Consider the following 24762-nt stretch of genomic DNA (forward strand, 5'->3'; position numbering starts at 1 on the left):
GTCAAGCTAATTGATGACTTGGCCGTACTAAATGTACTACCAAGTCTGAAGGTTGACGTGAGCCACGCTTTAACTGATGCGGTACAGTATAACTAACTACCTATGTAGGTAAATACATAAGTATAGGTCAGGTATTGTAGTAACGCAATATATGAAAAGAGAGGCACATGAAAAATAGAATCTGCAAAGGGTATGATTACAGGTACATCATGTAACCTAGAATGTACTTCGTAGAGTGAAGTGGCCGCCATTCTCAGTGACCCCGCCACACCCCGCCACCCCACCAATCCCCCTCACTCGGTACACGTTACTAGGTACATACATGTATCTACCGGTATCTCATCATGGATGTCAGACAGACTCATGTTACCTACCTACTTCGTAGGTCGACTCTGCGATGCCTTGGCGGTCTTAAACTGACAGCTCATCGGGGCGCTCTACATAGATACAGGCTATCCTTACTTGATTGTACCTATCGAGTTAACAACCCGCGTGTCGCGTGGTTCTGGGTCTGTTGGACGACCCATTCATCTCCAGACCTTACTGACTGGACGTGGCAAAACCTCATGCCACCTGTCTTGCATTGCATAAACGACGCACCTTATCATTAGCCACACGGCATTACATCAACTCGAACCCATCAGCTTCGTGTCTTATTCCATTTCAATTATTTTATTTTATTCTCTTTACTTGAGTAGGCATTGTCTATTGTCTTTTTGGCCCCTCTCCCTCCGCGACGAGGAGACATAGGACAAGCCAGTCTGATTACGGGCCTTGTCATGCGTTCAATTAATTCTCTTTCTTCTCTCTTTCCACACCTTGCTAGCAGCGGCAAACATGGGACTGTCTCACCTCAGTCCTCAGTCCTCAGCCCGCCAGTCCTCTCTTGCTCCTCTTCGGTCATATGCCCGCCCCTCCCTGACTACCTATGTGTGTATGCCTTCGCATGCAACGCCGTCTCGTGCCATTCCCTGAACTTACCTACTACCACGCTCCCCATCCGCCACTCGTCCGTCACACCTTACTCTCTTGGAGGATGCGGCCTTCCCCTCCCGCCATCTAGGTGACGGTAGTCGTCCCTTACCGCCTCCGTGATGCAGCATGCCGAATTTGTATGCACAACATCCACGGTCCAACGCCTTGACCCACCTAGCTTCGTCACGGTTGGGTCGCGGCTATTCCTGTACAAGCAATATCGTCGAATTGGCTGTATGGCTGGTGAAACATGCCATGTTATCAACTAATCAAGTAGCATCCGTGTTGCGCACTCTGTAAGTAGCTAGTGAAGATTGACAGACATGCAAATCAGCTCTGTAACCGACCGATCTCTTGTTCTCCCATTTTGTTTGTCTTCAGGTAATTTATATAGGATGAGTGTCGGCCCATATAAATGAAGTACACAATAGCAAAGGTAGGAACTTAGAATTATAGTTTAAAAGATATGACATTATTTGCAAATAGTTCGAGTCGGCCGGTACTTAACCCCGCACCCTAATATGTATCAAGGGCCAAATAACATGAGATCAAGATGATCATATTGTTTGAGCTGTTCTCCTCTGGAGCGCGAGACAAATCATATTTGCCCAAGACTAAGCTACAACCACTAGCATACAAGTGCACGCCATATTTACAAGCACCTGAGCTCTTTTGCCAATGATGTGAGGGGTAGAAGCTTTAGTTATATAAGACGGACGGAGCCCTACGCCCCGAGAGTTTGATAACTTTAATTGTAACAGCGGTTTAATACCTCTTCATCGATCGCCTCAAAAATCAAACGACGCCAAAATCTTTATCAAGACCATAGCTTGGATCAGATAGTAGATGCTCCTTTTGACGTCCTGTCTAAGATAATCCTCATACTTTTAACTTTAACTCTTCCCTGCCGACCCTTACCATGTCCTCGCTTCTGGGAAGAAGAAACCTTGCCCTTATCTCCACGCATTAAGGCCAGCCCATGGATCGTGTGCTTGCTGCTGCTGCTGCTGTTGTTGTTGTTGCTGCTGCTGGGCGAGTCTGGGAGCCGCATTATTTGCGCCGGTACTTTGTGGCCCGCCATACTGATACTCTTGTTGGTGTTGAGGGTAGTGGATAGTCTGTTGTGGTCCTAAGGGAGGTGGGCCAGGTGGAGGTGGAGGCGGCACAAAACCATGGGGGACGAACTGCTGAGGCTGCTGTCCTTGGGGATTTCCGTAGGTGCTATATTGGTTGGAGGCGAATGATGTCTGATTCGGTGGTGGCGAAGCTGGTCCTCTACTGGAACCGCTGAGTCCAAAGCTGGTTTGCGTTGCGGGAGGGGATACCGGCCCAGGATTACGTCCCCAGTTACTAGGATTGTAGGTAGCTTGTCCATATTGTTGATTACTTTGTTGCGGGTTTGGAGTGTAGGATTGTTGGGACCCGGATATAAAAGTGCTGTTCGGTGGCGGATTAGAGAAGCTGGGGTAGTTGGCTTGATTTGGAGGAGGCGAGCTTGGAACCTGGTAGTGGCCGGCAAAGTTGGTCTGGGGGTACCGGGGAGTACTGTTGAAGGAGAGCGGCGTGGGTGTTGGACGTGATGATGCCGGGTTGGGCGACGGGGAGGAGTGACTAGGGTCGACGGACATACGCTCCATCAGTCCTCGTAGTCTTTCACGCTCTACCTCAGCTTGTGAACTTTTGTTCGCGGCCTTTTCCTGCTCTATTTGGTTGAGTAACTGGGCTCCTTCCGATCTCCTGTTATTAACGAATGTCTCAACGTTCTTCTCGAGGCTCTCCACAGTTTCCTTCATCTCGCGGTACCAATTCTTCGCGCTTTGTAAGCCGGACTCAAGTTCTAGAAACTCTTGGTATGCCCTTTTATATCTATTGACTACAGAGTTTCTTTGCCTCTGGATAGACTCATATTTGCTTTGCTCTGCACGCACACGCTTATCCTGGAGAAGGCTGTTAAACGATGCGGTCAACTCTTTCATCAGCGCGGATTGCTTGTGATTCGCTTGCAAAAGACGATTTTGGTGTGGCCGAAACTTCTCTAGCTCGGATTGGAACAACTCGCTTTCATAAGTCGATATCGCTTTTTTATTCAAAATCAATATTTGAGAAATATCGTCATTATGAACCTGGCATCAGCAGTTAGAAAAGTTTGCATGTGAGCAGGCTCGGACAGCTTGCCTTTTCTTTGAGATCTTTCAGCACTTGGTTACGTTCTCTCTTAACAAGATTCAGCTTTTTGAGGATATCCTCTACTCGACTGATTTGTTGCGCAACACTTAAACTACTATCATCGAAGTCGGCATCCAGTAGATTGGGCTGCTCAGTAGCCGGGCTGTTGGCGTTACTTGATTTGACTCTAATTTTGCGGACTGCGTTTTGGAAAAGGGCATCAACCTCACCGAGCTGGGCCGCTTGTCGCATCTGCTCAATGTCAGTTTCATTCTGTCTGAATTTCGCGTATAGTTGGCCGTCACTCCTCGCGGCTTCGTCTAATGCCTCCTTATAATTCCGTATATTCCCTCTCAAAGTTGCTGTGAGCCGTGAGCTAGGTTGTTGTGTCCATTCCCCTTCATATTTTGATCTCATCTTCTCACAAACACTCTCCTCCATGTCCAACTGTTTGGAGCACCGGTCCAAGACTGTCATGATCGCCTCCTTGTCTATGCCCAAAGTGTCGAATATCGATATTGGGTTCTCATGTCCTGCAACGTCGTCACACCAAGTCCTAAAGTCTTCGTCAGGCAGTATATCTTGGTCGATTCCGCCTTTCAGCACTTGCAAAGCACCGGGCAGCCTGAGATAGTCTAAGCTTGCTGCCATTTCGCTATTGGCTGAATCTACTCTCTCGGTCTCCGCGCGTACAAGTTTTGCCTTCTCCTCATCATACAAGCTTGCGGATTCAGTTACAGCCAAAGGAACAATTTTGGCAAATAGATCTGGGCCCGTAATTCGCTGTATGTCTTGGCCAGCATACAATTCATTCACAGGTATTGGTTTTGCGGCTGGTAACTTTGGTACCACGACCAAGCTCGCCTCCGTGGGCACTGGTTGATGATAGATATAGTCGTTATCCTTTATTAGGGATTTCAACTTTTCTTGTATCGTTGTCAAGTTTCGTTTCGTAATATCAGCAAGTATCGGTCCCGTATCTGAGCTGAGATTAGAAGTGGGTGATGGTGTGCTGGGAAAACTGCTAGCCAACTTGTTGGCCTCTTTCGCTTGTACTTCAGCTGCCGTTAATCTCGCAACAGCAACGCCGTATGAGTTCGCGTCTTCGTCTGCTAAAGCCTGATAATACTGTGCGTTGGCGCTCATCAGGCTGGCTTTGATCTGCAATGCGAATTAGAGCCAACAAATCTACCCCTTATCTCTCCCACAGATTTTTCTTTCACTGTTTAAAAGGAATTGGAAAATTAAAAATACGATAGCAACCTACCTGGGTGAAAAGAAGCCAGATTTTTTCAAAAATAGCGTTATTCACGTTATCTTGAACACCTTCGAGCGCTTCTCGGTATAAATAAGCAGCTTGGCTTGACAGCTTTGCTAGCATGCCCACTTTCTTTTGGTCCGCAACTTGCTTCTCCAAAAAAACCTCCTGAGCCTGTGCCAACATGATCGCTATCAAAGTCTTGACAGTATCCCTGCTCAGGTCTGAAGAGGGCGCATGCAGGAAATTCTCGTTTATGTAGGTGAACATGCCAGCAGAAGCTTGGAAGGAGTGATATGCCATCTTGAGGCCAGCCTCTTCGGAGCGGGCTTGTACGGCGGCATGGCAAGACAAGACGGCGGAGATGTTGAATATGATGGAGGCCTTTTCAAACGCTAACGAGTATTGTGAGGTTGACTTATGAGTAAAGGCGTCAAACCTAAGCAGCAAAGTTAGAATTTCGCGCAACGACACAAAGAGAAAGTGCTCGTACCATGTAAAGGAGATCTTGATATGGTGCTCATCGACGGGGAAGCGCAGGTCTAGCAGCTCCAGTTGGCCGTAGTACCTGTACAACAGATCCCTCCCGGCAGTACTGTCTTTCCCAGCACCCCTCATGTCCTGTCGTAGCCGGTTGAGAGTAGCGCATTCTTCGGCGTAACGTTCAGGGTCATCTCCATATGTGTCTCGGATGTATTTCTTGAGGGGTGTGATCCAGTCAATCTCGCTGGTGGCCTTAAGAGGCACTGATAACATCGGTGTTTGCGTCATGATGGGCAGATCCTGGATGGCAAGAGCACAAGACAGGAGAATTGAGAGCGCTCTCGCTCGTGGAAGTCGCGCAATCGAGGTCACAGACTATCTTCTCATGGGGTTCATGGGGGTTTGTGTACACTTCACGGATTGTAGGAAGGAAGCTCCAGGGCGAAGCAAATGGAGGTGGGGTCTGAGGTGTGATTGATTATGTGACGATGCGACGATGCCGGACAATGCTTGACTGCCGCAGAAGTGGAGATGAGGTTGCTGCCACAAGGTTCCGAAAGTCGAGACTTAAGCAATCGCAAAGCTTCTTCCTACATTCGAGAAACGGTTTACTGGTGGTATGTCATTTTACTGCCCACCGAACAGTTGACTGGATAACGCAAGATGCACAGAGCGACATGCAAAAGCGGGTTACGTGGAGCAGGAGATGGACGAGTTAGGCTAGGCATCCGAGAACGAGCGTGGAAGGATGGCGATCAGCATCCAGGTCAGATGATGAATGACGCACAGGGCGGTAACAGCAGGTACGGTACCGGTAGGTACCAAGTAGCGAATTTACAGAGTCGTATAAGGGACAGTCGGGCGCATGATCACGAGATGGGAGATGCGATGGCAGATGGCAGATGGCAAATGGCAAGGGTCGGGCAGCAGAGGCCAGGACAACGACGGCCGTACAACGGAGGTTGTATTGGGATTGGAGTTGGGTTACCTAGGTATGCTGTAGCCGCCGTTGTGAATGGAATTAGGCGCCGCTTGTAGTGTAGCAGGTCCTAGGGGCGGTACGTGGTACCAAGCTTACTTACTAGGTAAGGTAGGTAGGTACCTTTCTGTCCCCTCGTGTCCCTTACAGTAAGTACATGCCCAAGGTGTATACATGTAGAAACGCAGATGAGAGCCGGGTAATCCTGTGTACATACCTCGTACATGTAACCATATCTAGGTACAGGTAGTAGGTTTATAATGAATGTTCATAGTAGGTTAAGCAAGTAAGCACATATGTAGGTACTTAGTGTAGCACATGATAGGTAAGGCTTTCAAGCTTGGTTGATATATATGTAGATAGGATGTCTGTGTACTGTACCTATGTAAGCGCCTTCTGTGGAAGGTGGCCATATGGTACCCCGCCTGAGGTAGTGGTTACCCAGGTATCATCTACCACTCTACAACATCAATACACAGATCATCTTACCTGCAATAGCTTTACCACCTCCTGCTAAATAATGTAAGGCAGCATCATGGATATGTCTAAGAAGTTACCTAGTACTGTTAGTGTAGGTTACGTACCTACATATGTAGGTACGTACATAGAATGAAGGCGCTGATTACATGCATTCATGCGCCTATAGTAGTACCTGCTACTAGTAGTAACCGCATCAGTACTTTAAAGGCTACATGGAGGTATTCACTTGCAAGATAGACGTGATAGCAACGCCAATAATCGAACCGTTTAGATCAACCTGTCATTCATTGGCTGAGGGCGGCATTCAGATGCAAGGTGATCAGTATTAGACAATGTCTCAATGATCGTCCATTGGCTTGTAGCTCTACGCCAAGCCACAGGGCTTCAACTGCCTACCTTAGGTAGTTAAGGCACAGTAGCGCTTAGCAAAGTTGAGGCCAGGGAGCACACATATATCATAGATATAATACCAACAATATTATACTATTCCTTTACTACCTACAGTTTGATAAGCAGTCGTTTCTGTGGCCACCTATGACTGCGAGATAACTACCCGATCCTCACCGCCGTGATACACAGTTATTAGGTAGTTTCTGTATAGCATGTGTCAGTATCTTCACCGAGAACAAGATTGCACACCGTAATAGGACATAACTGGTACTCAAGGCCATGTACTAGCACTCTTGAGGTCAACGTGGATTGGAATCTTCAAATTAACCAAAACTAATTAGATTTTATTGCCATATTTTTTTTTGATGAGTAGAGTGACCTTCAACGTGCCGCGATGGCTGCGGTTGCCAAATGCTGCATCGAGTACATTGTTGATTAGTATACAAATGCTAGAACGCGAGGGGCGTCAAAAAAGAGCCCCCCTACGTCTAGGATCTCATCGCCAACATCAGTCATGAGAGTGCGGTACAGCCCCGCGGCGTGAAAGTCTAATTTCCTCCAGGAAAAGATCGAAAAGTCCAAGTACATGCGTCCGCTCATCAACACCGCCCGATGCATTAGCCCGTCTGTACTGTGCCTCCATTCTAAAGTACTAAGAAATTGGTTGTACAATGGCTACCAGTCCAGTGCTGCAAATGATACATTCAATGTTCAACACGCTGGATCATCCCTAGGTGATCTAAGGCTTATTCTCGCTCGACTCTTCCTTGGGACCCTTCGTCTTCTCAGCCTTAGTTTCAGACTGGTTGTCTTGGGCCTTCTTTTCTTCCGCACCGAATACCTCTGATGAATTTCGATGAGCAGGATGGTTGGTCAGATTGTGCCACATTGATTTAAGAAACCCTTCACTCCTGTGTGTGGCTGGGTCATCATCTTTCGTTGCCTCCCTAGGTCTTGACGATGAGTCTGTACTTCTGGAGCTGGAAACTTCATTAGTCGCCAGGTAGGTTACCCAGGCTATTCGAAGTCGCGATACTCACTCGGGCATTTTGACGTTCATGATTCGTTTGGCCGTTTTATCACCCATTTCATCAGCCAGCATCTCCATGATGGTGCGCTGGCTCGCGGAAAGATACTTGGGCGTCGTTACGCGGAACTCGACCCGGAGGTCACCTGTCGCTCCACGGCGTGAGCCCAGCTGTTTCATCCCCATACCACCCAGAGTAATCTTGTCTCCTGTATTCGTGCCTGTCGCAACCTTGACGTTCACTTCGCCCTCCAGCGTAGGGACTGTGACTTCTCCGCCCAACATAGCAGTAGTTACGGGAATACTCGCAGTGTACAGGATATCCGAGCCCGCACGCTTGAATTTCGGATCTGCTGCCACTCGTACCACGACATATAGATCGCCTCTTGCCGTACGAGCGCCAGGCGGAGTCATACCCCCAGTGATTGGTGCATCCCCTTCCCCATCCAACCGAAGTTTCATGCCATCCTCGATACCTGCGGGAATATCGACAGTAAGCGTTTTTTGAGTCTTGACTGCTCCATCTCCGTGACAAGTCCTGCACTCTGACCCTCGAGAGGTCCGTTGGCCAGTGCCTCCGCAAGTAGAACAGGTCGACCCCATCTGGAAACCTCCTTGCATGAAATGCACCTGCGTACCCGATCCGCCGCACGACTTGCACTGGGTTCGTCGAGCTCCAGGTTTTAAGCCGCTTCCGGTACAAGTACGGCATGTAACCAAAGGGTGTATTGTGATGGTTTTGCTTGTGCCCTTAGCCGCCTCCATAAACGATATGCTTGTTTGCACTTCAATCTTTTCTCCAACCAGCGTTTCATGTGCAAAACCACGACCATGACCTGCACTGCCGCCGAACGGGTTGCCCCCAGAAGCACCGGCAAATGCATTGAACAACTCCTCAAAGTCAAAGCCAGCCCCGAAGCCACCTCCGGCTCCGAAGCCCGAAAACGGGCTCCCTTGGCCAAAAGGACTACCACCCCCTGGATGAGATGCACCATCCGGGTCAAACCCAGCCGCGCCGAACTGGTCATATTGTTCCCTTTTCTTGGGGTCAGATAGAACTTCGTATGCCGACTGGATTTCACCAAATTTGTCTTTGGCTGATGGATCCTTATTCGTATCAGGATGAAACTTCTTTGCTAGACCATAATACGCCTTCTTGATTTCACTAGCCGTAGCAGATTTCTCAACACCGAGGGCTTTGTATGGATCCTTGATGGCGAGGTGGCTCGAGGTTGCGTGGAATGGCTGTGCGATTGCCATAGTTAGCTCAGGGTAATCCAGTGCAAGAACAATAGACACTCACCCTCTTTTGGGCGGATCCCAGAGGTGACGGCCTCGCGGGTGGTTGTACAGGTCTCGTTGACAGGTAGGATATTGAGTTAGTCGGTGTCCTGCGCTGTCGCAAACTATTTCGTAACCGTTGTCTTCGACATATCTGAGCTGGGGAGAGCATGCGCGACGGCAGCGCCGCCTTTACGAATACACTAGAATTCATCTTTCGAATCTCGGTGATAGGTGGAGGATAATAAATGATCGTTACAAGAACCTAGAACATGTCGCTCGAGTGGGAAACACACGACTCCCAGCGCCGCACGATCTTCTAGGGTCAATGAACAGGAAGAAATTTGTATATAGGAAGCATCTCTCATATGTCTGGTCTAGGTGCGATGACGCTCCAACATTTTTTCTCCTCTAGCGCAAATGCCAAGACCGTCGACTACCAAGCTCGCGAGTGATCGGGAAACTTCTCGACGCAAGCTGACTGGCTATCTACTGGGATTGGCTAAGGACGGTACTTATCTCGCTTACTGATTAGCACCGATAAGAAAAGATAGTCCCACTGCCGAAACAGGAAGTCGTTAACTTTGCGCTAGATTGAATTCGAGTTAAGTGGTTTTAGCCCTGCATTGCGTCGCTTCAAGATTTCTACAAGTGGGAGCAGAGACAACATGAAGAAATGGATATTCAAGATGGTAGGTGACAGTAGGTAAAGTTTCGCTTCAAATAGAGACGTTCCATAAAGATATCATTAGGTAGTGTATGCACGACAGTAAAGCGTAACGTAGTGTAGATACAATGGATAGCTGTACCTTATGCCTTGCAAACATTTATATCACAGTTCCAAGTCCCTTTCCATCCTTTGACACATAAACTTCGTATAAGAAACCCATCATTTAACCAGTCCCTAAGTAATCCTTCAATGATGTGCTCGAAGACAGACCAACCGCCTTAACTCCTTGTGAAAATGCAAAGTATGTGCAACAACCTCTTCCGGGTATCGGAAATATACCTTCACCCATACCAACCCAGCAAAAGCCGATGCGGGTTTCTATGCGTGTAGCATATATGTGTGTGTTTTATGTATGCATACCTGTAGGCATGTGGTGCATCTGGCAGTGACTCAATCAATCCAGACAAACCGAATATATATAACGCATTAGTCGCAATCACGTATTATATCATGACCAGACCAGAGCGTATCTCAAGGAAGCGGGGAGGAATGTGGTGCCTCTTTGTTCCTTCTTGGTTTGGCCACACCGGGATTTCTCACTTTGTGCAAAAACTCGACAATGACGTCGTTCTCCTGGACCCCGGCGCCGTTGAAATGTCTTCGCACAACCTTAGCAAGGTCGTCTTTGCTCTGCCGCCGGAATTGTGCTCGTCGCGCCATCGTGGGTGATTGTTTGCCGACACAAGATTGTGATAGGACCCAGAAGCGGTATGAGGAAGAGAAAGCGGTCGGCGTGTCGAGCCGGTGTTCACGGCGATACTCGTGCAGGACATCGCGATCGAAGGTTGACCATTGTAGCTGTAACGAGAGAACAGTGTTAATAAGAGAGCTACCAGAACTTCTCGTTACGGGCGACGGTAGACACATTGTTGTCATGCTAACTTACTCCTGGAGCAATGGGCTGCAGCACAGTTGCTGCTGCTGGTGTGGATGTCGAGCCTTTGGCAGACGCAGCTTCTTTGAGTTGAGAGCCGGTCGAGCTGGCTACCCGCTGTAGTTTGCCATTGGTCTTGTGGCCGTCCTTGGTGCCGTGACCATTGCGTTCCTTGAGGCTCGCAGTGTCCGACTTGGCGTCTTCGTGGGTTGCTTTCGATTTGGCCGGCGGCATCGGGAAAGACTGGGGATTAGAGAACAGCAAGGATGAATAATAACGAGTGGTGCGGACTCCGGGGTATCATTCCTAAGGATCTATGGTTTATGCGGTATGGTCGGATGAGCGGAGGGAAGAAAGACAATGTGGAAGTTGAAGAAACACCAACCGTTCTGTATGTGCCAACAGAGCAATGAAAGGAGGAGAGAGGAGAGGAACGGCAAGTAAGAGTGTTAGGTTAGTAAGAGGGATGGATTGACAATCGGGACCCCAGCACGGAAGAAGCCCCCATCACATAGCGTAGCCCAGGTCAGAGCCCCAGGTCTGCCCAGGGCACACTGACAGGGGAGGTCTTCCTTTTGCCCAAGTGACTGTTCATGGGACTTTTTTTTCGCGACCACAGCTTTCAGCCACCCAATGACAATGACGACAGAAGCCGTGCTAGGGCCCCAGCCGAGCATCGGACCCTGCAGATTTGCATGGGGCGGTCCGTAAAGGGGAGGTGGGGTCATGCATTTCACTCGGGTAGGCCTTGACCGCGTAGGTACCTACTACCTACATAAGTACATAAGGTAGTATCTACCTACTATGTATGTAGGTACCTACTGTAAGGGGCGCAAATGGCACTAGGGTATAAAAGAATAGCGAGCTGGTTACACCTTCTTTTCTACTGGCTAGGCGAGCTAGGTAGAACTCGCTGGTCGAGATATTCAATAAAGCGTATTGGTTGTCCACTCACCGTATTCACGTACATAATACATAAGATATGTGTGTATGCAGTACATGTCCGCAATACCGCCCTGCTTGGGGGCAACCTTCGTTGCTCCCCCCTTCTCTAGACTGCTCGACTGGTAGGCTTGTAGTGTTTGTTTGCCCTACGTTACTCAGCTAGGCTTATCGTCTGAAACAGATGGCTGATATAATGGCTTAAACATGTCATGAGAATACCGTAAGCGATAGCCTAATTCAAACTTGAAGACCTGGATACAGACGGTGCCCTCCTCTGAAACTTTCTCTATCGACCATAACCCAGGCATTATCCTCATCAGCCAATTGATCCTTACAGGTTGTCATCACCAGGCCAAACAATGTCTGCAAACTTCCCAGGTAAGACAGTGTATTACCGCCATATCTACATAGGTAATCTACCTAGGCACACACGTAATCATCCTCGCTGATCACCGCAAACTTTTCGGCATGCTCCCTAACCATCCGTCACCTCAACCCCGAGTTTAGCTAATCGTTGCTTCAGGAGGGCAGTCACGCTTCCGGCTTTCTTGATATCCGCCTCTATATCGGCCCTGTCAGCCTTACGCTTCTTGCTGGGTGGAGTCGACGTGCTCGGTGTAGGTTTGGTATCCGTGGCTTTCGTTCTTCGGTACGTCACTCAAATCCAGTTCGATACCTAGCTTTTTCAGCTCCGCTATCTTGCCCAAGGGTAGGTTTCGGGCTCGAGGCAGGTCGTCTTCGGAATCTTCCGATGGATGCCAGCCATAAACGTGGCTAGGTGGCGGGCCAACCGGACCCCCAGCTATGTTGATCTCATCCTCATATCGGAATCCTCTGCCGGAGACGTCGTCGTCGTCGCTAGTGGGAGAAAACTTGTCTTTGCCGTCATCCTCGTCATCAGATAGAGCAGTCTTGTCCCCGGACTTGGACCACTTCTTGCTGACGGGAATGCCATGCCCATCCTTCCCATATAGCCCTGTCCGGTAAGCTATATTGTCTCTATGGCGAGGTCGTAGCTCGTTGGCACGAACTACCTCCTTCCACCCAATGTACCGACGCACGCCTTCGATAGCAATCCGAGAGCGGTAGCCAGTAGATGCCATGCAGCGCTGGGCAGCCCGGCCCTAGCTCAGATGTGTTAGGATTTTGAATGAATGGGTGAAGAGTATTAGTGTGCAATGTGGACATACCTGCATCTCGGCTCTGACCTCATCAACATTCAACCACCCCGGAAGGGGATCCCAGAACGACTCATCGTAGGCCGTTTCTCTGCAATGAAACTCTGTAAGGCGGTGCATCAATGTTTTGATGATGTTATAGACATGTAGACCTGATGCCCAGTTGCTCTTATCCGTAGGGACCCAGATGCTCGCTATTCGCTCGGAGTCTACATCGAATCGTATCCCACCCTCCACGAGCACAGCTGGGAGTCGGGTCTCGACGCGTTTTACAAGGGCATCGCCATGCTTTCCGTTCTCTGGCGAAACAATGCACCATGCATCAATGGCATTGAAGTCGGATGATTGTGTCGTAGCCGGTATATTTGCGTTGTCAGGGAAGTTTCTCTTCTTAGAATTGCCAATGATGCTCTTGTATAAATGGGCAACCACAACGACCCAATGCCCCTTTTCAGCCTCTACGTCCCAAAGAAGCCATTCTGATCGACGCAGTCGCCGGAAGAAGTCGTTGTAGTTCAAGTTCCCGTCCCCGCGAACCTCATTTCCGAAAACGTTGCTAACCGTGGTATCGAAGTCCTCGTTTAGGCATGAGAATACACCCCCTAATGATCCGTATAGGTCGCCGGTATAGATCGCAGACTTGACAGCTTTTGGGAGTGACGATTGCACGTGTCGGAGAGGCTGCTTTAATTCCAGAGGTGCCAAGGGTTTCGATCTGTAGAGCTGTAGGCCATTAAGAGCATTGAGGTTGTCAGTCGCATCAATGGGATATCTTAAATCAGCTCTTTGGGGATCAGTCGCAGAATACGTCAAGTCTTGCTCTCCCCTCACTTTCCATACAATTTGTCCATTGCATAGCACACTTGTACGCGCGTATATTGGATTGTCTAGTCGCCCTTTCGGGGCTGACCCTGATGGTTTCTTAACCGGCACTACCATCTTCACCAGTTCGGATTAATATCTCTTAAGACGTTGTTGGGAGAAAGAGAAGAAAACTAGATAGTTCCGATGAGAAGTCACCATTAAACGCTGGTGAGAAGAACTTGGAAATGCACTGTAGGGTGCACAAAAACTGTCTTGGCTAAGGCTCTTTTTCACGTCTGCCAACCATAGCGCCGGAAACGGCGAGATGTAGGGAAAGCAAAGAAGCGAACAAAGAAATTCGCAGCATCGAGTATGTTCTCTGCATTCGTCGTGCTTCGGAATAGACTTGTCGATAATCTATAGTAAGTGTCAGAATGTCTCGGTTCCTCCCGCAGTCATTGTAGGGGTACGCTCAAAATCGCATCGTGTTGCTTATGCAATAGGTAGCCCCAAACCGGCATTTCAGAACCAATGAATGGGTTGCCTGCCTGGGGCGTTCCCGTCTAACGCCCTAATTCAAAACAATGGACCAGGCATGATTCGCCGGTTGTATGTCTTACCTAGGAATGCCAATTGATCAAAGGCTATAAGCTCTTCGCAAGTCAGCTGATCATTTTGTCATGTAATAGTCCAGCATATGAAATAAAAGGGGAAATGGCATGGTTTTACGAGACCGCTTGGGGATAGCCCATCCTTTGCGAGGCCCAACAGCCCCATGCGCAAACTCATGTAGATGTGAAGTCATTCCCACCTGTTCAAAATCAGTGTTGCCTAACCGTGCGTACAGCTAGTTACAGCATAGAGCATGGTTCCATATTCGTCAAGGCCTTCGAGCCAGCGATCGACCCTGTTTCGCCTCCTTGTCACATCACTTTCCCCAAAATGATCAGGAACAGGCCACAGCTCATCGATACGAAGGCCACCCTCACTCCAATCCGCCAGGAACGTATTATAAGCTGCATTCCACTGCTCCCGTACACCAGCTCTCCAGAGCGTCTGGTTTGCGGGAGCAGGTAGACCCGAGAGTTCCGTTCCAACGAAAGTCGGTAAACCATCGTAGGCAGAAAGCACGCCATCAAAAAGATACATGGTGTACAGAGTGCGTCGGTTCGCCTCCGCCACAATCCACGATTCCCACTTCGGCCTAAGATATTGCTGCTCAGCATCACACACAAGACCCCTCCTTGCCGCTGCGCAAGCAAACTCTTGAAGATTCATGACGGCCTCGCGGAGAAATGGACTTGAGATTTGACCGAGACGAAAGAACAGTACCATGGTAAATATTAGATAGGCCTGGAAAGCACAGAGTAGAGTTGTGGCGTCAAAGGTCTCACGATGCTCAAATAAATTCTGCATCTCTCGCTGGAGGACGGTGGCTGTCGTTTCTTCACTACCGGGCAATTGATGCTCGCACATGCGAACCAAGCTTAAGCACGTGGATAGAGGGGGTCTGATTAGGCGCGTGGTAACTTGAGCAGCATGTATGAATGGCGGATAGCCTCGCCCGCGGATAGTTACGGTAACATATGATTTTAATATTTGATGTAGGAAGGTTGAAATTGCAGTAGGGTATTTCTTGACCTTTTGGTTCGGTAGCGGGATGTATGCTCCCAGCCAGCGGTTAGCAATGCTTTCTGCATTGATCGGACAAATTAGTCCGAGGTCAACAAAGTCATTGATATCCAGTTCGTCGAATTCATCATGTACATGACGAGGTGCCGAAGTCGGCCCCCACGGAGGGGACACATCTCTATCTGTACGAGAGTGATTTTCGTGCAGTTGCAAATTATTTGTCCTAGGCAGCACCCGTGCTGGTGCCGCATTCTCATCACCAGACTCAACTGTTGTAGTCCGGCGGTTCCGCGTCGCCCGCTCATCCACAACAGGTATCGAGTCCGGCGAGCAAGGCATTCCAGGGTAAATGCATGTCAAGCCTCTCTGGACGCACCTTGAGCAGCCGCTCTCGGAACGGTCACATTTTGCCTTGGAGGCTGAGCATTGCTGGCAGACCTTCTGTCTTGAGATTGAATATCGCGTTGATTTCATGACAATTAAGACGCGCTTATGTCACCCATAATTCACTCTGGTAGGCGCAAAAAGCTTGCGGACAGTGAGTTAAACACTTCGGCGTAGCGGAGACGATATACCTCGAAGTCGTAGCTGGAACTTTTTATCCGAAAGCTTTTCGCTCCCTTGGTTCAGCATTTGGGCTTTAGGGGTTGAGGTTAGAAGGATTCCAGCTTTGGTGCTGTGGACCATTGCCTCTTTGAAAAACGCAGCCAATTAGCACCACTTACACTATCCCAGTACGAAATCGCTGAAATGTTACAAAAGCGTCACCGATGGCCCAACGAGCTAAGATAGGATAAGGTAAGGCGGGTTTCGTAGTATTGTTAGCATATAATATTGTTGTCAAAACTACACGTTTACTTATAACTAGACAGAAGGCGTTAAGAATTTATGTAGTTGGTGGAAGCTTTGCACGGACTACCGTAATCTCACTACACAACTGTACGCAGCTAGCATGTAGACTACGGTGACCAATCAAAGACGGCCACAGTTACTATCACAATTATCTCCGACTCATACTCTTCGTTATGTCTACTCTTATAATAGATTTCATATTTCAAGGGCCCTTTGTTTGTTTTTTCCCTGAAAGTATCATTTTCTCCATTTCAACCTTGAGAATCCGATGTACGCCTAAATCTACCAGCCAGTAAAGCCGTTGCTGTTGCCATCAAGTACAAAAGTACGAGGCGTTTTAAGGGTAGTTTCTGTTGTTGTCTTCGGCATCTTCTGCGGCACACTCTTCTTAATTTGAAGGGCACTTGTGTGATTAGAAATATCCCTCCACTTGTCGTGGATAACGCACTGGTCTTGGATGATAGTCTTAACGCCGCTATTGATCCCCGTTCGTAGCAAATGAGAATGCACGGCCTCTCTTGGTAGGGTAGTGTTGATGTCGTACATGTAATCCGGTTTTGCTGTCAGGTCGCCCCCACGGGGGTCAACCGTATATTGGTGCCAAGCGGCGGATGCTGGGTCAACAAATGCCTCTGCTTGTTTGCCGCTCGGTGCTGTATGATTGTCATTCCCAGGAATTTTGCTGCTAGGCTTATTTGTATATCCTAGTCCGGTAGGAGACTCTCGGTATCTGAACGTGTGGGCCAGGGTGTTTTCATCAAGCGGCGCTTGGATTCCAGACCCGTCAGGACCAAGACCACTCTGGCTTGACCAGCCCTGGCCAGTCATTAGTCGATATCCGAATGGGTATTGTGACTTTAAGTTGGCGATATCCTTCGAATCCTTGGAACTAACAGCTCCGCTAAAATTTGAGGCTACCAAAAGGCATTTCTCAGCTTCACGTACGAACCTATCGGGGGTGATGGAGCGAGAAATGCTGAGAGCTTGGGATACATTATCGGGGTCCTCGCTCATATCAACGTCCTCAATTTGCAATGGCGCACCAAGACTCTCTGACGAAGCATTGCTTTCGCTCCAATCCTGTCTCAACTGTTCGATGGCTATGGGGAAAAAATATCAGTTATCGTGGCCAAAGGTAAGTTCGATCTTTTCTGCCTCTGGAACATGTGAGAACCTGGAGCTAGAAGATCTCCAAAAGCAGTTGAGGTGGGTTGGTAGTACGCACTTCGACACAGAACGGACATCTGCTCATTGTCAAGAGTGGTCTGCTTGGAAATATAAAGGGTGACCTGTGGAGTTAGCTTCACTTCCTAGGTCCTGAGATGTGATATCAGAGGGAAACTTGACGTACAATGCAGAACAGGTGATAGGCTAAGTCCTTGTGGTTGACATTAGTGGTGATGTTGCCAAGAAATTGACTCAATGAGTCCTTCAGATACTGGGCACAGTCCATCGACTGGAGAAGCTGTTGGATGACTTGGCTGTGCAGCTCCATGTCCGCCGTCGGCTGAGTGGAAGCCGTCGTCATTGTGGCGAATCCCTGGATAGAGCTTGGGAAGGAGAAGGTACGATTTGTGCACCAAGCCCAGGTCCAGGGTCTGCAGTACCAACGATGCTAACGGAGGTGAAGCATGGATGAAGAAGTCGAGATATCACACGGATAACCCAAGGTGGTGGGAAAGAGTAAGTACTTAAGTATTTATGGCACAACAGGAGGACAGGCAAACAGAATTGCAGTGCGACAGTACAAGTGCGTATGGTGTACCTATTATGTAAGCTAGGTAGTAGGTAAAGAAGGGAGGAGCATTGAAGGCGCGCCTGCAAGCAACAGCACTGCATGCATGGACACAGACCTGTCCGCGATGGAATTACTGCTAACCACTGTGCAAGTGGTTTGTGTGCAATACCTATGCACGAAGATTATATACATGTGTATGTAGTAGCTAGATATGTGCCGGACTGACCGCTAAGCACGGAAAAATCAAATTATAATATCCATCATATTATTATATCCATGTTGCGATTATAACGTGTGTGGATGTGAAGGTGATGAAGCTTTTGTCTGTTGCCATAGTCCGCATTTAGGAAGCCTTAGATCATTGCTCAACTTCGCACTTGTCAAGCAGAGCAGTTGAGAAGGAGCTTGGACAGGTGGCAGTTGCTTGACATACAATTCCCTTCGTCTACATACCGAAGTACCTAGCTGCCCTCAGTCAGCACTTTACCATCCCTAACAACATTGAAGTTGAAAAGCATGGCAAAGGACAAGCGACTCCTTCTCCTTGTTCCACTTATACAGCATACTTTTACATCATTCAGTCCTCGTAAAACTTGGCCAGGCCCAAAGAACGTTCTCTCTTGATCTATCCGAACGAGATATACCAAACTAACCCCCATCTAGACCATTCAACGATTATCAGTTGAATGCGCATCCCAGGAACGGATTATCGTCGCCTATCACTTGGCTCGAAACACAACAGCTCGTAGTGAATCACCGTAGAGGTCTTTTGTGTCAGCCATGATACCTGTAAATTTCCACCGGGTTAATATATCTTCTGGCTTTATTACTAGGATCTGGCCCGTCAAGGTAGTTTTCCAATCTATTTAGCTATTGCACTATTGGACAGACAGGTCACCATGATAAAGAGTCATGTGACATTGTTCAAATGAAACGTTTCTCACTACTAGTATTGTTTTATTGCCTCATTTCAATAACCAATGACAACTTCCTGAATGTTCCTGTGTCCTAGTGGTTATGGAGCTCGCCTTACAAGAAATCTGTGATTAAAAACGATTTCGTAGTACCGCGAGAGATCCCCGGTTCGATCCCGGGCGGGAACAGTAAGTTATATTTTTGCCTAACTTTTGGATAATTTATCTTTTTTTGCATTCCAACAAGCAGTAATGTTCGCAGTAGATTAGTGCTAAGGCAGGTACAGCAACCATAGCGTAATTAGAGCATAACTGATAATCTAATTGATTAGACTCATTGAGGAATGGGAAGTGTAAGCTAACACTGGAGACCTTGGAGGAGGTCCGCGGATGTCGAACATCGGACTTTATTTAGCCCCGTAGTTTCGACTATCCCTCCGTAGGATTCAGCCGGCCAGCAGAATCAAGATTAGCGCGCAGAAGTGACTCACACTCCGCGGACTATTACGGCGCAGCCTCCTTGACATGCCTCCCGAGAATTATCTGTGAAGACCGTATAGCGGACAGGGTGACGGGTGCTGTAGGCCCTGATCACCCCAACAAGGCCCCGCTCTCTACCGGCATCCCGTCATACCGGTCAGAATAGGTCGGGTTAGCGATGCGACCATCGAACTCAGAGAAATGGCATATACAGATACATGGTACTACATGTTTCTATTTGTTTGTATATATACTGACAGTTCTGCCGTCATTTTCTAATTGCTCGACGCTTCCTCTGTTAATAAACCCGTCCCCTATAAACACATACAAAGTTCTTCATCACAGCAACACCCCTCAACCCTCACGGAAGACTTCGGATATGGCTGAGGTACAAGGGCACTGCACTCCGCAGTTCGACAAGGTTCGCTCTCTTCTCCAACAGTTCATTGAATCAGGAGAGGAGATCGGCGCCTGTATAGCCGTCAACGTTGATGGTGAGAATGTCGTGGATATCTGGGGCGGCTTTACGGATGTAGAAGCCAAGCGGCCTTGGGTTGAAGACACCATTGTCGGCATAGCCTCCAGTACGAAGACGGTCAGCAGTCTCGCCGTCCTCATGCTCGTTGATAGTGGCGCCATCTCGGTGCATGACAAGGTGTCCAAATATTGGCCCGAGTTTGCCGCAAACGGGAAAGAAAATGTCGAGATCCGCCATCTATTGTCGCATACTTCCGGTGTCGCCGGGTGGGACGAGAAGATCACCATGGATGAGATCTGTGACCCCGTGGGCTCTTCGGCAAAGCTGGCCGCTCAAGCTCCTTGGTGGGAGCCTGGTACAGCGTCGGCATATCATGCCTGGAATTTCGGGCATATGTTGAGTGAAATTATCCGTCGCGTGACTGGAATGAGTCTGAAGCAATACATCACTGAAAAGATCACTACCCCCTTAAGTGCCGATTTCCAACTCGGCATCGCGGAGAAAGACGAGCCCCGCGTCTGCCATCTCGTAACAGCGACTTCCTCGGGGGCTGCACCATCGTTCAACCCAGGGCCCCTTTTCGTCAAGGCCATCGCGAACCCTACGATGCCGCCCGATGTTGGCAGCCGGCCAGCATGGAAGCAGGGTGAGATCGGTGCTTCAAACGGGTATTCCAACGCTCGCGCTCTGAATAAAATACTTTCCAACATTACGCTCGCGGGTAGCTCTGAACACAAGACATTGCTGTCTAAAGCAACAGTCGACAAGATCTTGGAGGAACAGTCATACGGAGTGGACCTCGCTGTTGGACAACCTATCCGTTTCGGCATCGGATATGCCATAAAAAGTAATGGTGAGCGTTTCGACGACTGGCTGCCTACAGGCGATATTGCTTTTTGGGGCGGGTCAGGTGGCTCGCTCTGCATTATGGATATCGGTCGCAAAGTTACAATCACTTACGCTATGAATAAGAGATCGCCTACTCTTATTGGAAATACAGCTTCGAGGGCGTATATTAAGGCAATCTACGAGGCGCTGGGTGTCAAGATTTAGCTTTTCGATACTTGGGCGGTCGACAAGAAGTGAGCTGTACCTCATTGCGCTCTGAGCATCTCGATGTTAAGAGGTCACGTTATGAGGCATAGCAGTATCTGAAATACAAATGTGTAAAAAACACCGTGTACTATTTGGCGTTTCGCCTAAGAACATCTGTAATAACAATTTTGTAACATGATTGCCTCCAGTGTTATGTTCCGGTGACTGTGACAGCGACAGCATAATGCTATATCTGAATACCACCCATCCCAGCACCTATGTGTCCAGTCACATTATGAACCGATGGTGGCTACTTGAATAAGTCAGTGGCTTAGTGAGAGGCCCCATCTTCCTGTATGTCTTGATCATGAAGCGAGGATTCACTTACACATGTTCGTCTCATCATGGGATTGGCATAATAGCAGCCGCCCAGCATGCCGACTGACAAGTTGCAAATCCAGTATTACACGCAACAATGGTAGCTGGGGCAGATATACCCAATGTAGCCCCCCAGGTATACCCCGCCGCAGCATAACATGCTGTTACAACGGCTGCGCACCCAGCCTGGCATACGCCGTAAGCTGCAGGGCCCGCGCTCGCGATGGGCACGGAGCCGAGCAGTGCCGTAATGAAAGTAATAGTAGGTCTCATATTGTGTGCGGGCTAGATAAAGGTAGTGAGCGATGTATGGTTGGATGGTAATGTTGAGTTGTTGATATAGTGTCGATGAAGGAAGAGTGAAGAGGGATATTTCGTTGAGGCAAGTGGGAGGAGTTGGGTCCCCCTTTTAACTGCCTTCTAGATATAGGCCGAAAAGCCTATGGCCTGGATGGGCTTAAATACTTGTCGCCTGACTCCGCGGTGTTACATGCAATGTGCAGAATCGGTTCGAAATGCAGGTTTCCGCATGATAGCTAAGCGCGGATGTTTCCGTATCTACCTACTACGTCGCGAACATTCGACAACGTTGTTTATGAGACAATAGATCGCAGCCACTTTATCGGTTCTCCGTCCAATGCCCAGGCGATGATATCCTAGATAGGCGTCAATGGTTCCACGTTGATCGTTCACGGTGTTGGGAAGAACCGAGGAGAAACGAGGCGATCAATCCGGAGGTCCTGAATGAATATTGTGTCAATTATTGAAGGTTAAAGCCATGTGGTGTTGCCAGTGATGCTCTCCCTTTATCATCAACGCCTGCTTTCAACAAGAGTTAGCCTCAGAATCTTAGTCCCAATTTGCATCCTGTCATCTTCAGATAGAGCAGCCTTCAATGATCTAGCGGAGTATCACGAGACGCACTGGTCCAAGGTGTTCAAGGTGGGAGGGTGAAATGTTGTTGTGACCCCTTACCCCATACACTACTATGCCTGCCTAGGTATACATGAGGCCAACACAACGGTATATAAAGGGAGCGCAGTCATTGTCTGATATAACCGTTGGAACTCCTTGCCTCAAGAAGCGATACCTATATCTTGCTGCTGTCGTCACAGAGTCACAGAAAGCTTGGCCAGTGCCCGGGACTTTGACTGATTTCTCGCTCTAGGTACTCCTCGATTAGGCATATTATAATGAGACAATCATTACAGCCGTTTCGTTGATAGCGAGGTTATCCTCAGTGAATGAGGATGTAAATTAAGGATGTGGGCATACCTACAGACACGGGGGTTATGACACCAATAATAACAGCTTACTTGTAGATTCTACAGTGCATGCTACCTAGAATGTCACAAGCAAAACTACTTGAGCAGTCATGTCCCTATTGTAGCTCTGTTATAATGGTTCTACTGTGGTTGTATCTTGGTCATAGCAACTACTGATGATAATCCAATTGAATTCTCCGAAGTTGTTTTTGGATTAAGCTGAAATTGAGGACCACATGAATACACGTAAGGATACAAGCAGGTACATTCTGCCCAAAAAGTACCCGACCGAGGTACCTACTCAACCAGGTGGCAGGTACTATGTATTTAGGGATGTACTACGTACCCCCTTGCTGAAACACTGCATCGCCCCAAAGGCCTACGCATGCCAAGACTGTCAAGACATCGAGGCGCCCCACGAGCCGTGTCATCATCGTACACCTAACCTCAGTGCTTACATACAACATCGTGTTCATCGTGTTCGCGACATCCTCAGTTCAAGTACCCAGATGATCTGATCCCAAATCTCAGAGAGCGACGACATGGCTAGGTGAACTCCATTCAAGCAGTTTCCCAAGTGACACACACCCCAATTCACGAGTCGGCATCGAAACCGGAGCTCCCGGCCTACCTCTCTGTCTGGAATCGACTTTGCTCGACAGCGTGGTTTGCCCTGCATCTATCGGCCTGGCCCGACTTGACGCACCCGAGATTTGCGGCATCCCGTCTTCTCTCGGTAGCTCTCTCACGAGAAATAAGCCTCTACGATGCCCGCCGACCCTCCTCCAACAGTAGCGCAGGCGCTGGCCCTCCCTCCCTCACCATCTCCCGAACCCTCGCCAACGTCTCCGTCCCACAACGGCCCTCTTCCACCGTGGGCTCGTTCACACGGTTCCGATGATCTCTTCGGGGAGACCCGGACTCCGGGGATGCGTCGTCTATCAACGCCGTACTCGCGGGGCCGTGCGAGTACCGACCAGCACAGGCCGCTCGCGCAGCGGATAATGCAGAGCAGCATCTCGATAACGAACAAGCTAGTGAAGCTCTCCAACAGCATGACGCCCATGCAGCAAGTGATTTCCGCAGTAGCCGGGCTCGTGGTGCTTGTCCTAGCCATTTTGTTCCTCATCTTCTCCCACCGCATTTTCGTCGCTCTGCGTCCTCTCGCCGAGGGCTGGAGGAACCTCCCCGGTGGATGGGCTCTCTTGTTCTTCCTGTCCGCCGTGACGGCCTTCCCGCCAATAATCGGGTACAGCACGACCGTCACCATCGCGGGCTTCATCTACGGCTTTCCGCGCGGCTGGTTCATCATTGCCGCCGCCACCGTCGTCGGGTCGACGGCCTCATTCATTGCTAGTCGCACCGTGCTCAGTGCCTATGTACATCGGCTTGTCGGTGAGGACCGGCGCTTTGTGGCGCTCGGCCAAGTCTTGCGACACGACGGCTTGCTCGTCTTGGCTGCCATTCGCCTCTGTCCCTTACCGTTCTCCCTTAGCAACGGATTTCTTGCCACGATCCCTAGCATCTCTCCTGGCACCTTTGCGCTCGCCACTGCTATTTCCACTCCAAAACTCCTTATCCACGTTTTCATCGGTGACCGGCTTGCACAGATCGCCGAGAACGACGATATGCCCCTCGGCACCCGCATCATCAATTACTTGAGTATCATTTTTGGCCTCGTCCTCGGCATTACTGTTGGCTGGTTCGTGTATCGACGGACGATGCGACGCGCGAAAGAGCTTGCTGTGGAAGAAGCAGCGGCAACGGATGACAATGGTGTTTTGCTTGCTGATGAGCTTGCCTACAACGATGTCGAAGAGGGCGTGTTCTTGAGGCGGTCAGGCGAGGGCGATTCTGCTGCACTTATGGATGAAGATGATATCTCGCTCTGGGATAACACAGAAAGCCCCCACGGCGCTTATAGAGATGAAGACGACCCAGATTTAGGTCTAGACACGGGCGGGTCGGGATTAGAAAGAGAGGATACATCTAAATCACCTTGACACGAACTAGGTCTACGTAACAATATACTTGGGTAACAACTGGCTATACATCTTGGCAACGGCGTTGGGACTGGGAAAGGGGCACATGAATGGCGCGATGATTGTTTAGCTTCATGAAGGTTTTTTTTCTGGCAACGACAGGTCATAGCATCTATAAATTACGAGTCACATCGACAGTTTGGTCCGTCATATTACATTTGTGTATTATAGAGGCTCTTTTTACCAATAATGCTATCGTGCCTCGTCCTTGTATCTCGTAATCGAATCCTTCATCTTCCTATTTCTGAACTTCCGAACTCCGAACTTATGCAATTTGATATACGCCGCCCATGCCAAAAACACGATGCGTTAATTATGCCTGCTGAAAACTTAAAAATAAAAATAAAGACACAAATTCATTGTTCAGCCTCTATTGGG

General features: G+C 48.9%; 8 protein-coding genes and 1 non-coding gene across 9 annotated transcripts; 3 read left to right on the plus strand and 6 right to left on the minus strand.

Moving 5' to 3' along the window:
* Positions 1 to 1497: 1497 nt before the first annotated feature.
* F5B22DRAFT_402077 (BRO1-like domain-containing protein) lies at positions 1498 to 5357 on the minus strand. The gene is made up of 4 exons (XM_047971481.1): positions 4893 to 5357; positions 4409 to 4838; positions 3151 to 4302; positions 1498 to 3098 (listed from the first exon to the last, which is right to left on the minus strand). The coding sequence occupies exons 1-4, from the start codon at positions 5168 to 5170 to the stop codon at positions 1929 to 1931; spliced, it is 3030 nt and encodes a 1009-aa protein (XP_047827324.1). The 5' UTR covers positions 5171 to 5357; the 3' UTR covers positions 1498 to 1928.
* Positions 5358 to 6850: 1493 nt separating this feature from the next.
* Positions 6851 to 9497, minus strand: F5B22DRAFT_620941 (uncharacterized protein). The gene is made up of 3 exons (XM_047975875.1): positions 9062 to 9497; positions 7772 to 9003; positions 6851 to 7711 (listed from the first exon to the last, which is right to left on the minus strand). The coding sequence occupies exons 1-3, from the start codon at positions 9251 to 9253 to the stop codon at positions 7471 to 7473; spliced, it is 1665 nt and encodes a 554-aa protein (XP_047827325.1). The 5' UTR covers positions 9254 to 9497; the 3' UTR covers positions 6851 to 7470.
* Positions 9498 to 9746: 249 nt separating this feature from the next.
* F5B22DRAFT_402116 (uncharacterized protein) lies at positions 9747 to 10984 on the minus strand. The gene is made up of 2 exons (XM_047971482.1): positions 10656 to 10984; positions 9747 to 10567 (listed from the first exon to the last, which is right to left on the minus strand). Exons 1-2 carry the CDS (start codon positions 10875 to 10877, stop codon positions 10241 to 10243), a joined length of 549 nt encoding a protein of 182 aa, XP_047827326.1. The 5' UTR covers positions 10878 to 10984; the 3' UTR covers positions 9747 to 10240.
* A 1053-nt stretch (positions 10985 to 12037) lies between these two features.
* On the minus strand, positions 12038 to 14053 carry F5B22DRAFT_402141 (uncharacterized protein). Its single transcript, XM_047971483.1, has 2 exons — positions 12779 to 14053; positions 12038 to 12712 (listed from the first exon to the last, which is right to left on the minus strand). Exons 1-2 carry the CDS (start codon positions 13703 to 13705, stop codon positions 12170 to 12172), a joined length of 1470 nt encoding a protein of 489 aa, XP_047827327.1. The 5' UTR covers positions 13706 to 14053; the 3' UTR covers positions 12038 to 12169.
* F5B22DRAFT_402196 (uncharacterized protein) lies at positions 13873 to 16088 on the minus strand. Its single transcript, XM_047971484.1, has 4 exons — positions 15928 to 16088; positions 14382 to 15811; positions 14191 to 14223; positions 13873 to 13987 (listed from the first exon to the last, which is right to left on the minus strand). Exon 2 carries the CDS (start codon positions 15674 to 15676, stop codon positions 14402 to 14404), a length of 1275 nt encoding a protein of 424 aa, XP_047827328.1. The 5' UTR covers positions 15677 to 15811; positions 15928 to 16088; the 3' UTR covers positions 13873 to 13987; positions 14191 to 14223; positions 14382 to 14401.
* A 95-nt stretch (positions 16089 to 16183) lies between these two features.
* F5B22DRAFT_659301 (uncharacterized protein) lies at positions 16184 to 17582 on the minus strand (the record flags this gene model as incomplete). The annotated part of the gene is made up of 3 exons (XM_047980190.1): positions 16184 to 17154; positions 17229 to 17343; positions 17406 to 17582. 3 exons carry the CDS (start codon positions 17580 to 17582, stop codon positions 16337 to 16339), a joined length of 1110 nt encoding a protein of 369 aa, XP_047827329.1. The 3' UTR covers positions 16184 to 16336.
* A 1195-nt stretch (positions 17583 to 18777) lies between these two features.
* Positions 18778 to 21015, plus strand: F5B22DRAFT_402235 (beta-lactamase/transpeptidase-like protein). The gene is made up of 2 exons (XM_047971485.1): positions 18778 to 18895; positions 18994 to 21015. The coding sequence occupies exon 2, from the start codon at positions 19365 to 19367 to the stop codon at positions 20715 to 20717; it is 1353 nt and encodes a 450-aa protein (XP_047827330.1). The 5' UTR covers positions 18778 to 18895; positions 18994 to 19364; the 3' UTR covers positions 20718 to 21015.
* Positions 18790 to 18895, plus strand: F5B22DRAFT_t157. The gene has a single exon. It is a non-coding gene; the product is annotated as a tRNA-Val (tRNA).
* A 1606-nt stretch (positions 21016 to 22621) lies between the features above and the next one.
* F5B22DRAFT_402280 (tlg2-vesicle protein of) lies at positions 22622 to 24575 on the plus strand. The gene has a single exon (XM_047971486.1). The coding sequence runs from the start codon at positions 23110 to 23112 to the stop codon at positions 24343 to 24345; it is 1236 nt and encodes a 411-aa protein (XP_047827331.1). The 5' UTR covers positions 22622 to 23109; the 3' UTR covers positions 24346 to 24575.
* Positions 24576 to 24762: the final 187 nt, after the last annotated feature.

Source organism: Xylaria bambusicola (assembly GCF_022495145.1).
Source record: "Xylaria bambusicola strain CBS 139988 unplaced genomic scaffold F5B22scaffold_49, whole genome shotgun sequence".
NCBI classification, from domain to species: Eukaryota; Fungi; Ascomycota; class Sordariomycetes; order Xylariales; family Xylariaceae; genus Xylaria; species Xylaria bambusicola.

Coding starts and splice junctions, on each gene's coding strand:
- F5B22DRAFT_402077 (XM_047971481.1), bottom strand. CDS start 5,170: ATGACGCAAACACCGATGTTATCAGTGCCTCTTAAGGCCACCAGCGAG. Junction 4,839..4,892: donor ATCAAGATCTCCTTTACATG/GTACGAGCACTT, acceptor TTTGCTGCTTAG/GTTTGACGCCTTTACTCATA. Junction 4,303..4,408: donor TCTGGCTTCTTTTCACCCAG/GTAGGTTGCTAT, acceptor TTCGCATTGCAG/ATCAAAGCCAGCCTGATGAG.
- F5B22DRAFT_620941 (XM_047975875.1), bottom strand. CDS start 9,253: ATGAATTCTAGTGTATTCGTAAAGGCGGCGCTGCCGTCGCGCATGCTC. Junction 9,004..9,061: donor TGGGATCCGCCCAAAAGAGG/GTGAGTGTCTAT, acceptor GCAATCGCACAG/CCATTCCACGCAACCTCGAG. Junction 7,712..7,771: donor ATGAACGTCAAAATGCCCGA/GTGAGTATCGCG, acceptor TGAAGTTTCCAG/CTCCAGAAGTACAGACTCAT.
- F5B22DRAFT_402116 (XM_047971482.1), bottom strand. CDS start 10,877: ATGCCGCCGGCCAAATCGAAAGCAACCCACGAAGACGCCAAGTCGGAC. Junction 10,568..10,655: donor TGCAGCCCATTGCTCCAGGA/GTAAGTTAGCAT, acceptor CTCTCGTTACAG/CTACAATGGTCAACCTTCGA.
- F5B22DRAFT_402141 (XM_047971483.1), bottom strand. CDS start 13,705: ATGGTAGTGCCGGTTAAGAAACCATCAGGGTCAGCCCCGAAAGGGCGA. Junction 12,713..12,778: donor AGGTCAGAGCCGAGATGCAG/GTATGTCCACAT, acceptor CATCTGAGCTAG/GGCCGGGCTGCCCAGCGCTG.
- F5B22DRAFT_402196 (XM_047971484.1), bottom strand. CDS start 15,676: ATGAAATCAACGCGATATTCAATCTCAAGACAGAAGGTCTGCCAGCAA.
- F5B22DRAFT_402235 (XM_047971485.1), top strand. CDS start 19,365: ATGCGACCATCGAACTCAGAGAAATGGCATATACAGATACATGGTACT.
- F5B22DRAFT_402280 (XM_047971486.1), top strand. CDS start 23,110: ATGCCCGCCGACCCTCCTCCAACAGTAGCGCAGGCGCTGGCCCTCCCT.